This window comes from Lactuca sativa, chromosome 7, assembly GCF_002870075.4.
Source record: "Lactuca sativa cultivar Salinas chromosome 7, Lsat_Salinas_v11, whole genome shotgun sequence".
Taxonomy (NCBI): domain Eukaryota; kingdom Viridiplantae; phylum Streptophyta; class Magnoliopsida; order Asterales; family Asteraceae; genus Lactuca; species Lactuca sativa.
Genome location: NC_056629.2, coordinates 137,863,023 through 137,875,463, shown reverse-complemented (window position 1 = coordinate 137,875,463; position 12,441 = coordinate 137,863,023). Strand labels below are relative to the sequence as shown.

Below are 12,441 nucleotides of genomic sequence, written 5' to 3'. Positions count from 1 at the left end.
TATATATATATATATCTAAGACGCGAATTAGATATACAAACACCCTCTTGGCCTAGCGGTTGAGCGTCTTCCCCTTAAACCTGATGTCAAGGGTTTGGTTATTCCTGCTTGCCAAAATTTTCCCCAAGTTTTCTATTTTAATTTGGAACTTGGTATATCCCATATCGACGGATGTATGAAAGTTACGCATGTTTCACCCTTAGGCTATGTTTGGCGGACTAGCTGAAAAGCTAGCTGTTAGCTGAAAAGCTAGCTGATGGCTGAAAAGCTAGCTGATAGCTGAAAAGCTAGCTGATAAAAAAATAACGTTTGGTAAAACTAACTGAAAAGCTAGCTGAAATATATAAAATTACATAAAAGGACATGTAAGAATATGTGTTTCTATAATTAATTAATGGGTGTATTTGAAAAATTTTAAAAAAGCTCCTAAAAAGCTAATCTAAGTAACTTTTTAAAAAGCTAGTTTATAAGCTACTTTTTGGCTTACCAAACACGACAACATAAAAAAGCTCGAAAAATAAGCTAGCTGTGGCGCGCCAAACACAACCTTAATATAAGAAATCGGTACCTCTATCCTGCCCTATATCAGTTTATTTGAGATTAATATTGGGTTCGGGTTTAAACCTGGAACCGAACTGACGGTTTGGGTTCTAGGTTCGGTTTTTATTTTTCTGAAAACTGATTTTATTGTGTTGGGTTGTGTTTTAGATGAAAACAGATCCAAACCAAGCCATGTTCAATCTACTTTGTATACCTTATTTGTGACATTAATTGCTTTGTGTATCCCATTTATGAGTGTAATCAGTGTTAGACCTTAATTGCTTTGTGTATCCCATTTATGACGATTTATGTTGTTAAAATAATCTGCACATGAAGACTCATCGATTAATGGTGACGAGATTCCAGATATTTTGAAAACCACGTAAACTGGATTACTCTACAATACGTGATCACTGATTACTGATGCTCATAGTTATGCTAATCCACGCTTTTGCTTCTACGTCTCTTTGAAATCAAAAAGTCAAAACCCTCTACAAACTGAATTGCAATGGCAGAAATCGTTGTAAGCGCCGCCATCACCGTCCTGTGTGAGCGGCTGATCTCTACTGACTTGTTGAAGCTCGCTCGATCCGAAGGAATCGATTCTCAGTTAAACAAATGGAAGAAAACCTTGCCCTTGATCCAAGCCGTGCTGGATGATGCAAGCCAGAAACAGATAGCAGACAGAGCTGTTCAATTGTGGGTGAACGATCTCCACAATTTGGCTTACGACATTGATGATGTACTCGATGATTTGGCCACCGAAGCCGGTCAACGCAAGTTGAATCATGAATCTCATGCCAGCACCAGCAGTAATAAGGTATTGAAGATCATCCCTACTTGTTGTACGAATTTCACTCCTCGCAACATTATGTATGGTCGTCTGATGAGTTCTAAGCTCGATGAGATTTCCAACAAATTGCGTGATCTTGTTGATCAGAAAATTAATCTCGGTTTGAATGTGAATGTGAATGCTGAAAGGCCGAATAGACTAGAGAGACGATTAGGGCAAACTTCACTGGTTGATGAGTCCAAAATCATGGGTCGGAAAGGGGATAAAGAGGCGTTGTTGAAGAAGTTGTTGAGGAATGAGAGATTCGATCAAAATGTTGGCATAGTCTCCATAGTTGGTCTGGGTGGGATAGGCAAAACCACTCTTGCCAAAGTTGTGTACAACCATGAGAAAGTGAAAGATGAGTTTGAATTCAGGATATGGGTTTGTGTTTCTGGTGAGTTTGATGTTCTTGATATTAGTAAGGCGATTCTTGAAGCTGTAAGTGGGGAGGAAAAAAGATCTTCCAATCTAGATCTGATTCATGTGGTCCTCAAAGAAAAACTCCTAAAGAAAAAGTTCCTACTTGTTCTTGATGATGTATGGAATGAAGATGAGAGTAAGTGGGAGCTTCTACAAAGCCCTCTTGTTGTAGGGGCACCTGGAAGTAAAATCATGGTCACAACTAGGAATACACGGGTTGTGACCATGATGGACTCTGATGAAGTTTATCATCTAGACGTTTTGTCAAATGAAGATGCTTTGTCTTTATTTGCTCAAAATGCTTTAGGTGAAAAGAACTTTGACAAACATCCAACACTTAAACTCCATGGTGAAGGTATCATGAAGAAATGTGGTAGATTGCCTTTGGCTTTGAAAACACTTGGAAGAGTCTTGAAGACAACAAGAAATGTTGATGAATGGGAGAAGTTGTTGAATAGTGAGATATGGGATATAGAGGATGGAAGTGAGATTCTTCCAGCTTTAAAACTAAGCTACTATCACCTCCCTCCACATTTGAAGCAGTTGTTTGCATACTGCTCTTTATTTCCCAAAGACTATGTATTTGACAAGAATGAGTTAGTCCTATTGTGGATGGCAGAAGGGTTTTTATCCCAATCAAAGGGCAACAATTCAATGGAGAATTTAGGTCATCATTATTTTGAAAAGCTAAAATCAAGGTCGTTTTTTCAAAATTCAACTAATGATGAATTAAGATATACAATGCATGGTCTGATAAATGATTTGGCCACGAGTGTTGCAGGAGAGTTTTTCTTTAGATTTGATGAATTAAGATACGCAAATGAAACATTTAAAAACTTCCGTTTGCATCACTTTTCATTTATAAATCTACAATCGTATGCACAACTCAAGAAATTAAAAAGCGCTTCTTGCTTGAGAACTTTCTTACCAATGTCAGGTGGTTTTTTGCATGATGTTCTTGATGAATTACTTCCTAAACTACAATATCTAAGGGTGTTAAGCCTAGCCAATCAGATAACCAAAGGGGTACCAAATTCGGTTGGTAGTCTTAAACATCTAAGGTACCTAAATTTTTCTTATTGTGGAATCTCCGATTTACCTGAACAAATCACTGATCTTTACAATCTACAAAGCTTGTTGCTTCGTGGTTGTTTTCGATTATCTTGCTTGCCAAAAGGTTTTATAAAGTTAATAAACCTTCGACATCTTGACATGAGCGATACTCCAATGTTGACCAAAATGCCCTTAGGGATTGGTGGGTTGATTAGTCTACAAACTCTAACCAAGGTTATTATCGAAGAAACCAATACGTTCAAAATATCTGAGCTTAAGAGGCTATTGGATCTTCAAGGTCGACTTTCCATTATGGGGCTTGACAAAGTGATTCATCCAATACAAGCAAAGGATGCGAGCTTACATCAAAAGAAAGGTCTTGATGTTTTGGAATTGGTGTATAGTGATGTGTTTGATGAATCTCGGAATGAGATGATTGAATATGAAGTACTTAAAGAACTAACCCCTCATCATAACTTGAAAAATCTAAAGATTTTGTTCTTCATGGGAATGAGATTTCCTAGTTGGGTTGGTGATCCTGTATTTGATCAGTTAACAGAGGTTACATTACGTGGTTGTACTTGTTCACATTTACCAACACTTGGACATCTAAATTCACTTAAGAAGTTAATTGTTCAAAAGATGAATGAACTCAAGACAATTGGTCTTGAGTTACTTACACCTACTAATTCTAATTCTTTCATTCACATTGCATTTCCATCACTTGAAGTTTTGAAGTTTCTTGACATGCAAAATTGGGAGAAATGGTCAACTTTTGGGGACGAGGACAACAATGATGAAATTTCTAGATCGTTGTTTCCTCGTCTTCATAAGATTTTCATCAAACATTGTCCGAAACTAACTCAAGTGTCAATTGGATTGATACCATCACTTCGAGTTTTACATATAAAAGAATGCTCCGAAATGGTTTTAAGAAGCATGGTTGGTGTGTCCACATCACTTGTTGCATTGAAAATGTGGAAGGTTAAAGGACTTACTCAATTACATGAAGTTGATTTAATGCATCTTGGAGCACTTGAGAATCTGTATATTGATGGATGTGATGAATTGATGTACTTGTGGGAACAAAAAACGGAGGCATGCAAGAGTTTCGTGAGTTTAAAAAAGTTAGAGATTCGTAATTGTAAAAAATTAGTATCATTATCATTATCATTATCATTAGTAGAGAAAGAGAGAGAGGTTAATTTGGGGAATACTATTACTAATAGCATGGAATCTCTTAAAGAAGTGATATTTCGTAATTGTGACACACTCGAGAGTTACAATTGCTTAAATAGTGTTGAGAGGTTAGTGATAAGTTGTTGTCATTCATTGACTTCATTGACCTTCTCATCTTCTTTCACCAAAACAATAAGCAGTGATTGTGTGTTTTGCCTAACATCTCTTGACATCCGTAATTGCAAGAATCTAAAGTCATTTCCTTATGAGCATTTCCAAAGTCTCACATCTTTGGAACAACTATCAATATATGATTGTCAAAGTATAGACTACACCTTTCCTTGTGGGTTGTGGCCTCCTAATTTAAGTAGCCTAGTTATAGGATGCTTAAACAAGCCCATGTCCGAGTGGAGCCCACAGAATTTTCCAACTTCACTTGTTGAACTACACTTAAATGGAAAAAATTCAGGAGTGGTTTCGTTTGTAGTGGAAAAAGACGTGAAGAATACAACAACTACTTCATCATCATCATTGTCTTTTCTTCTTCCAAAATCTCTAGCTTCTTTAACACTTGATGATTTTATGAATGTGGAATCAGTTTCAGAGGTTTTACAACACCTCTCGTGCCTTAAACGTCTTCATATTATGTCCTGCCCGAAGCTTAGAGATCTGCCCGAGATAAGTTCCACTTCTGACCACCCATCATCATCTTTGACCATAAAGGTATGGTGGTGAAAAAGGTATGTCTCTTCTTACATTATAAGTACTAAAAATTGGCTATTATTTTTAATAATATAATTAAACTAAAGTTTATTAACGTTTAACAGCCTCTAGGATAACCAATCATTGCAGCAGCGAGTTGAAAAACAAGAAAATAACCGTTTGCATAATTTGAAAGAGGCTGTAAAAGTCGGTGCTCTACCAAGGGTATTATTGTCATTTCTGCAAAGCAAAAGATGATGAGGACAAGGGTATTCATGTCTTTTACATAAACAAAAGATATTGTTCTGTTATGTCTTGTCACGTAACAAACAGTGCCTAATAAGATTCTTGATGTAGACGAGGGCATTTACATCTTTTTCAGTTTTTGTGTTTCCGTGCAAGTCATGTTCAACTTGCTGCAATGGCATTGCCTTTAACCGAACTCAAAGCATGAAAAGAAATACAGGAAGGTGTGTGAACTGACCCTCAATCTTTTAGGTTATGGCAATATTTCACCCTAAATTTCTGTTTAATATTTCATACTATAGAGTTTTTTTATTTTATTTTATTTTTTTAGCTAATTTGTGAGTTGGAAATAGGCTGTGGACATGTACAATGCAAAGAGTGACAAGAACCGAATAAATTAGCAAGGGGACTCCTCATCGACCTCAAGTAAATTGAAAGTGAAGAAAAGCCCATACAAAAATAAAAATAAAAATAAAAATGCATCTTTTAGAAATCTTCAAGTAAATAAAAATCAATATAAACACATTTTGTAATTATGTTTATTGATTTGAGATACTTTTTTGGGAGGCGCTACAATATAAATCAATATGATCCTATATTTACAACATTTCATCTCGGGAATCCATTTACAACATTTCATCTCAGAATCCGAACCCAAGCCCGAACCACCTAAACTTGATATATACATATAATGTAGGGAGTTATATATATATATATATATATATATATATATATATATATATATATATATATATATATATATATATATATATATATATATATATATATATATATATATATATATATATATATATATATATATATATATATATATATATATCACCATCACCACCACCACCACCAGCCACATGTGTCACTGTTGCAATCATCTTTCGTTCCAAATTAGATTTGTATATAAAAATCATTAACTGTCAGATTAAATACTATATTCACAATTTAATAAACCGATTAATTCACTTATTATGATTTTAATGTAAAATAATTATAAAAACTAATACTCTTACATATTTATACAACACAAAAAATAAATATATTCACAAGAAAATTAATACAAAAATTCATATATAAATCATTCATATTTTAACATAAAATTCATTAAAATTAACAACTCAATACAATTAATTCACAGTTTAAACAAAAAATTTATAGTTTAACGTAGTCAATTTAAAGTCTTATACACAAAAATCGCAGTTTAATACACAAAATTAGGAGCTTAATATAGTCAATTCACAGTTTAAACAAAAAATTCACAACTTAATGTAGTTAATTCACAGTTCAAAATACAAAAATCATAGCTTAATAAATAAAATTCACAATTTATTACAATAAATTCATAGCTTAATAAACAAAAAGTATAAAATTCACAGTCATATTATCAACTTAAAACTCTTAATACAATCAATCTTAAGTTTAATACATAAAATTCAAAGATTAATACACAAAAACTATATATTCACATCCATATTCTCAAATTAAAACTTACATTTATACGTTTATATATGGAAGCATGTCTATGTATTAAATTGTGAATTTAATATATTAAGTCGTGAATAAAATTCACAGCTTCATAAATAAACATTTGCAATTTAATATAGTATATTCATAGCTCATTTACAAGTATAATACGGTTAATTCACTGTTTAGTACCCAAAATTCACAACTTAATATAACAAATTCACAGTTTAATGCACAAAAAATATGCATTCACATATACCTTCGTATCTAGAGGCTAGTGCTTCTTTTAAAATTTAGTTTATACAATATTCACAATTTAAACTTTATATACTTTATTCAAAATTATAGAAAATCATCTCTACGCATAAATGCTTCTTTCATCTCATATTTAAAAAAAAACACAAAATTCATAAAAAAATGCACAATTTAATACAATCAATTCATAGTTTAATAAAATCAATTCACAGTTTAATACACAAAATCCGCAGTTAAATACAATAAATTCATAATTTAATATACAAAAAGTATGTTTTCATAGTCTTATTCTCACTTTAAAACTTATATTTTAAGACTTTCATTCATAGTTTAATAAAATAGTTCAGGACTCTCATTTATATAATTCACAATACTAGTTCAAGACTATCATGCACAATTTAATGCAACTTAACAACTTAAAAATCATTAAGATATTTAATCAAATATTGTGCGAAGTTTACGACTAAATAGTATTTCAATTATTAAATTCTATATAATTAGTCTTACTTTAATAGTTCATTTACATATAATTATATATTTACACAACTTGTTGTATAGATTAAATTTTGTTTGTTTATGAATTATTCCTATTTCCTTAGATATGTCAGACTAGATATATGTAAACAATAAAAAAAATATACTCTTTATTGTGCTTGTGTCTTCAGAGTAAATGGAAGCAATTAAATATGGAGAATTGCAAAACCTTTACCACTCTCCGTCAAATCACCTGCACATATACTGCACACACATATAGCACATACACCTTTAACTTTTTGACGTCTCCATAACATTACTGGAGAAAATAACCCGGATTTCTCACTTCTTGTAAATCTAACCTTTTGTTTTTAACGATAACGCTTGAAAACCACATGAAATGCTTGTCGGAAAATATCTCTGTCGGAATTGGTGACCAAAAAGCACACCTAGTCGTGTTGAACTCACCGGGACGCCTAAAATAGTAGTCGAAAAACATCTTCGGAAAACATCAATGGAAAAACATCGCATACTTAGATATGATTTACATTCTGTTGTGATTGGTGATAGTTTAAACAAAAACATTACTGGAAAACTCTCATGGATGTCGGTTTCTGATAGCTGACAAAGGAGACGACGATGAAAAAAGTCGTCGGAGGACAAGAAGGGGAAGAGATCTGGCGGAAATCTTAGATCTGATTTCGTTGATGAGAATAGGAGGACGTGGTCCAGATCTGATGCATTCGAGATCTACCGTATCTTAGTGAAAATCTGGTAGTTTTGGTGGCTCTCTAGAGCAGATCTGAAGAAAAAGCGGTGGCTTGTCGGAGCAGACATGTCATGGAAGGAGGACACGATGACAATTGTGGCGGTTCACCACAACAATGACAAAGACGAGACATTAGTGGTTCCAGATCTGAAACTACGATGACGGATTTAAGTGTTATCGCCGGTGGTCGGAGGCTGTGACGTGGACGTGTCGTCGTTGGCGGTTCCAGTGGTGAGGTGGCCGTTGACGGTGGTGGATATGGCGGTGTTCATCAGAGATGGTTGAAGGAGGTGAGAGGATATTTATTTTGTGTCACACCCCCGAACCAGACGACAGAAACGTCTGATGGCTCGCGTGACTTAAATTGAATATCATCACAATGAATATACATGAATCATAACATAAACATCACCATGCATCAATACATTACAACTGACATTATTCACATAACATACATTGTTTTAACATTTCAAATCCATAGCATAAATTGTTTGATAGTTTTCAAAAGCATAACACCCTAACATACTTGGTATTACTCCTCAGCTTACCTATTACCTGAGAATACAAGTTATTTTGAAAACGGTCAACATATGGAATGTTGGTGAGTTCATAAGCAGGTTTGATATGAAAATGTTTTGTGTAGTTTGTAAGAAAACAACCCAGAAAATCCGATATTTTCTGAAAAGACAATTGTTTATATAAAAGGATGAAGATCCGTAAATATATGCGTGATGATTTCAAAATGTGTATAATTGAAAAGCTTTGTATTAAAAGTACCAGTGAAAAATGTTGATCTCCACCGGAAAACCCGATGTTTTCCGATAACAAGATATCATATAACTGTTCGAATTGTTACTCCATCACAACGAATGATTTTGATTTGCCTTGATTACTCGAATAGTATTGGATTTATTTATTTATGTGAGTCGTTATAACTATGCATGATAATGACTAGTTCGTCTGTCTTGGCACTCTGGCGAACGCTGGTATTGATCTTAAGATTTTTTCACCCTAGACTGGCCGAGTCTAACTGTAGCGAACATCTGAGGTGTGGGGGAGTCACCCCCGTATAGATCTATACACAAACTCTCGCTCTCCCTGCAGGAGACTTTGATTATAACTACAGACTACGACTAACACTCGTTGGTGCCACCCGTTATTACTCACTAAATCCCAATGAATTTGATTACTATTGATTATCGACCTGTATTTGTTTACTGTATTGAAGGTAAGCCTAACAAACGAGAAGAAGAGGATTACAAAGTCCTGCTAATTATGTGTATTATTTAAGGCTGTTGGGTATATGAAGGACACATAGGCCCATTTCGCATTCGATTTATTTGGACCTTACTAGCAATGCTAATGGGCCACTGAGGCCCAATAGCACCTAAAAGCCATTGAGGGTCCCTTAAACATGTAATTGGGTCACAAGAGAACCAATAACATTGATTTTTATCGTTGGGCTCAAAAGTTATGTTAATGGGTCACGAAGGCCCAATAAGCATGATTTGAGACTTTCAAGCCCAAGGATTTGAATGTTTACTTGTTTTAGGTATTGTATAGTTGTTGGAAAATTTGATTGAACGATTGTTATTTTTGGATCAACACGAGGCCGTTCGGTTGTTTATAACGATTTTTGGAATTATACGTATATTCATCTTTCCATTTTCATGAGTTGTAGGTTGGTATTTTTGACTCAAATATCTTAATAATAAAACAATTGGTTCAAAATATTGGTTTGAACTTTTCAGCCCTTCTTTAATAAAAATGACAATTTTAGTCCCTTATAAAAAAAAGACATTTTAGGCCCGTAAATCATTTTCTTGACATTTTTGATCCATAGACTTGTTTATGTGATGTTTTTAGTTAAAAATTTACTCCTTGGCAGTTTCATCCCTTCCAGTAAAGATTTTTTCGGTTTAAGCCCAAACTTTTCGCAATTTTACAATTTTGGCCCAAAATCCAAGAAGTTTACATTTTTTTTATCCTTGTTTGGAAAATACATCATTTTAACCCCTGAATTAGTTTTATTCACCCTTTTACCCCCTGTCTTGAGAAGTTTACCATTTCAACCCCTTGAAAGTTGTAATTTTCACAAGTTTTTGGCTCATTGGGCCAAAAAGCCCAAAATTTGGCCCATTAAGCCATAAATTTTATTTCTAACCTTTAAAAGAGTGTGATGTTCATAAAAACACTTATTTTTACTGTTTTGACTCTTTTAATCCTTGAGAAAACCATGAATAGCAATTTTTCAACACAACTTTTGATTGTTTGACAATTATAGCCCAAAAATGAGTTTTATGTTGCAATATGTATATTTTAATCTTAGAGGGTAATTTTTCTTGACTTGTTTTAATGTAATATATCTTAGATCATGTTTATCTTCCTCTTAGAGCCATAGATCTCGAAATTTCTATTCTTTTTGTTACACAATTACCACATAAACACATGAAATCACACATAACATACACATACACATAGATCTACACATTTTACTTGTATTCTCCCCCATAAAACATATGAAAACCGAAAATAGAGGGGTATGAACTCACCTTTGCTTGTTGATTTTGATTTGAAGAAGAGATGGAAGAGTTTGATGCTATTTTTGGCCCTAGCAAGTTTTCTTGGGTTGATTTCGATCTTAGAGGTTTCTAGGATGATGATCATGAGTTTATATGAGTTAAGAAGAGATTTTGATAAAACAAAGAGTCTAGATTATGGATCCAAGCATCAACTTACCTAAGATGATGATTTTTGTGGAATAACCTCCTTGAAAAGCTCTAGATCTCGAAAATTTTGATAGAGGGTAAGAAGATGTTCTTGAAGACTTAGAGAGAGTTTGAAAGAAGTTTGAAGGTGTGTGTGTTTTTCCTCTTGCTCTCGGTCGAAGAAGAAAAAGAGAGGGGGAGAAGAGAGAGAATTGCATGGATGTATAGGATTGAGTATTGTTTAGTGGTTAGTTTGCATGGATTACCTCCATGTATTAGTGAGGTGGAATGGCTTGGATAATTATCCATTTTCCTTTTTTTTGTTTTCTTCTTGGGCCGAGAAAGAGAGAAGAAGGAAAGATTTTGGGCCCTTTTGTGCTTAAGTCCATATTAGGGGCCCACTTTGATGATTTTCTGCCCAATTGGTCTTTAGAGGTGATTCACGGCCCAATATAATTCAAAGAATGAGTTTTATGGCTCATTAGGTTAATTAGATTTGTTATGGCCCATTAGGGTATTTTATTTCATTCTAGGCCCATTATGGCCCAAAATGTTTAAATAAATGAAAGTGGGTCCAATTAGGGTCCATTTAAGGGTTCTAAGCCCAAAATAGTCAAATTGGAAGCGTATTGGTCCATTAGGCCTATTAAGGAAATCCTAGTCCATAATGGACTTAAACCGGGATTTCTAGGGCTTCCAATTCTTTGTTGACTATTTGAAGTGCTTGTATAGAGTGTTTGATGGAAACTTTGTTGTTATTGAATAAGCATCATACATGCTTTTACATTTTTGGTTCACAAATGTTATCATTGTTGTTGTTACAAAGCATCAAAATTCCTAGTTGTGACATCATCCCCCGTTAGAGGGATTTTTGTCCCAAAATTCTCTTTTAAAGCTAGATTTGAGAATGCGAGAATAGGTGAGGGTACTTCTGCTTCATCTGGTCTTCGCGTTCCCATGTGAATTCCGGCCTACGCTTCGCGTTCCACCGTACTTTCACAATCGGAATGCGACTTTGCTTAGTACGCTTCACCTTTCTGTCCATGATTTCGACTGGTTCTTCGACGAACAGGAGATTCTCGTTGATTTCGATTTCTTCAAGTGGGATGACGAGGGTTTCTTCGGATAAACACTTTTTCAAATTAGAAACATGGAACACGGGGTGTACACTACTGAGCTCGGCATGTAGCTGCAGTCTATAAGCCACTGGATCGATTCGGGCAAGAATCTCGAAGGGTCCATTGTATCGTGGGATTAGTTTTCCCCGTTTACCAAAATGAATCACCCATTTCCAGGGAGAGACTTTCAACAATACTCGATCCCCGACTTGAAACTCCAAGGGCTTTTGCCGTTTATCAGCGTAGATCTTCTGTCGATCTCGTGATGCTTGTAGTCTAGCTCTGATATGAATTATCTTTTCCGTTGTTTCGCGTATGATCTCCGGTCCCGTTAATGCCTTGCTGGATGTCTGTCGTCCTGCTAGCTGAGTATCACCTACCTCAGCCCAACACAACGACGATCTGCATTTACGCCCGTATAGTGCTTCGAAGGGAGCAACTTTGATGCTTGAATGATAAATGTTGTTGTATGAGAATCCGATTAGAGGCAAGTGGGTTTCCCACGACTTTCCAAAGTCTATCACACATGTGCGAAGCATGTCTTCAAGGGTTTGAATGGTTCACTCACTTTGACTATACGTTTGTGGATGATAAGCAGTGCTCATGTCGAGATGTGTTCCCATAGCCTTTTAGTGATTGCGAAAAACACGAATTGAATCTACTATC

The 12,441-nt window shown here is 34.7% G+C and overlaps 1 protein-coding gene across 3 annotated transcripts; it reads left to right on the top strand.

The window, feature by feature from the left end:
• The first annotated feature begins 797 nt into the window (after positions 1 to 797).
• On the top strand, positions 798 to 5,582 carry LOC111913645 (putative disease resistance protein At3g14460). 3 transcript variants are annotated; one of them, XR_006185177.2, is made up of 3 exons: positions 799 to 4,767; positions 4,855 to 5,199; positions 5,329 to 5,582. XR_006185177.2 is itself a non-coding variant. In XM_052765276.1 (2 exons), the coding sequence occupies exons 1-2, from the start codon at positions 1,049 to 1,051 to the stop codon at positions 4,864 to 4,866; spliced, it is 3,714 nt and encodes a 1,237-aa protein (XP_052621236.1). In that variant the 5' UTR covers positions 798 to 1,048; the 3' UTR covers positions 4,867 to 5,171. The 3 variants fall into 3 exon arrangements, 1 of the variants encoding a protein (XP_052621236.1); XR_006185178.2 differs by having other exon boundaries at positions 5,307 to 5,582; XM_052765276.1 differs by lacking the exon at positions 5,329 to 5,582 and having other exon boundaries at positions 798 to 4,750; positions 4,855 to 5,171.
• Positions 5,583 to 12,441: the final 6,859 nt, after the last annotated feature.

Coding starts and splice junctions, on each gene's coding strand:
- LOC111913645 (XM_052765276.1), top strand. CDS start 1,049: ATGGCAGAAATCGTTGTAAGCGCCGCCATCACCGTCCTGTGTGAGCGG.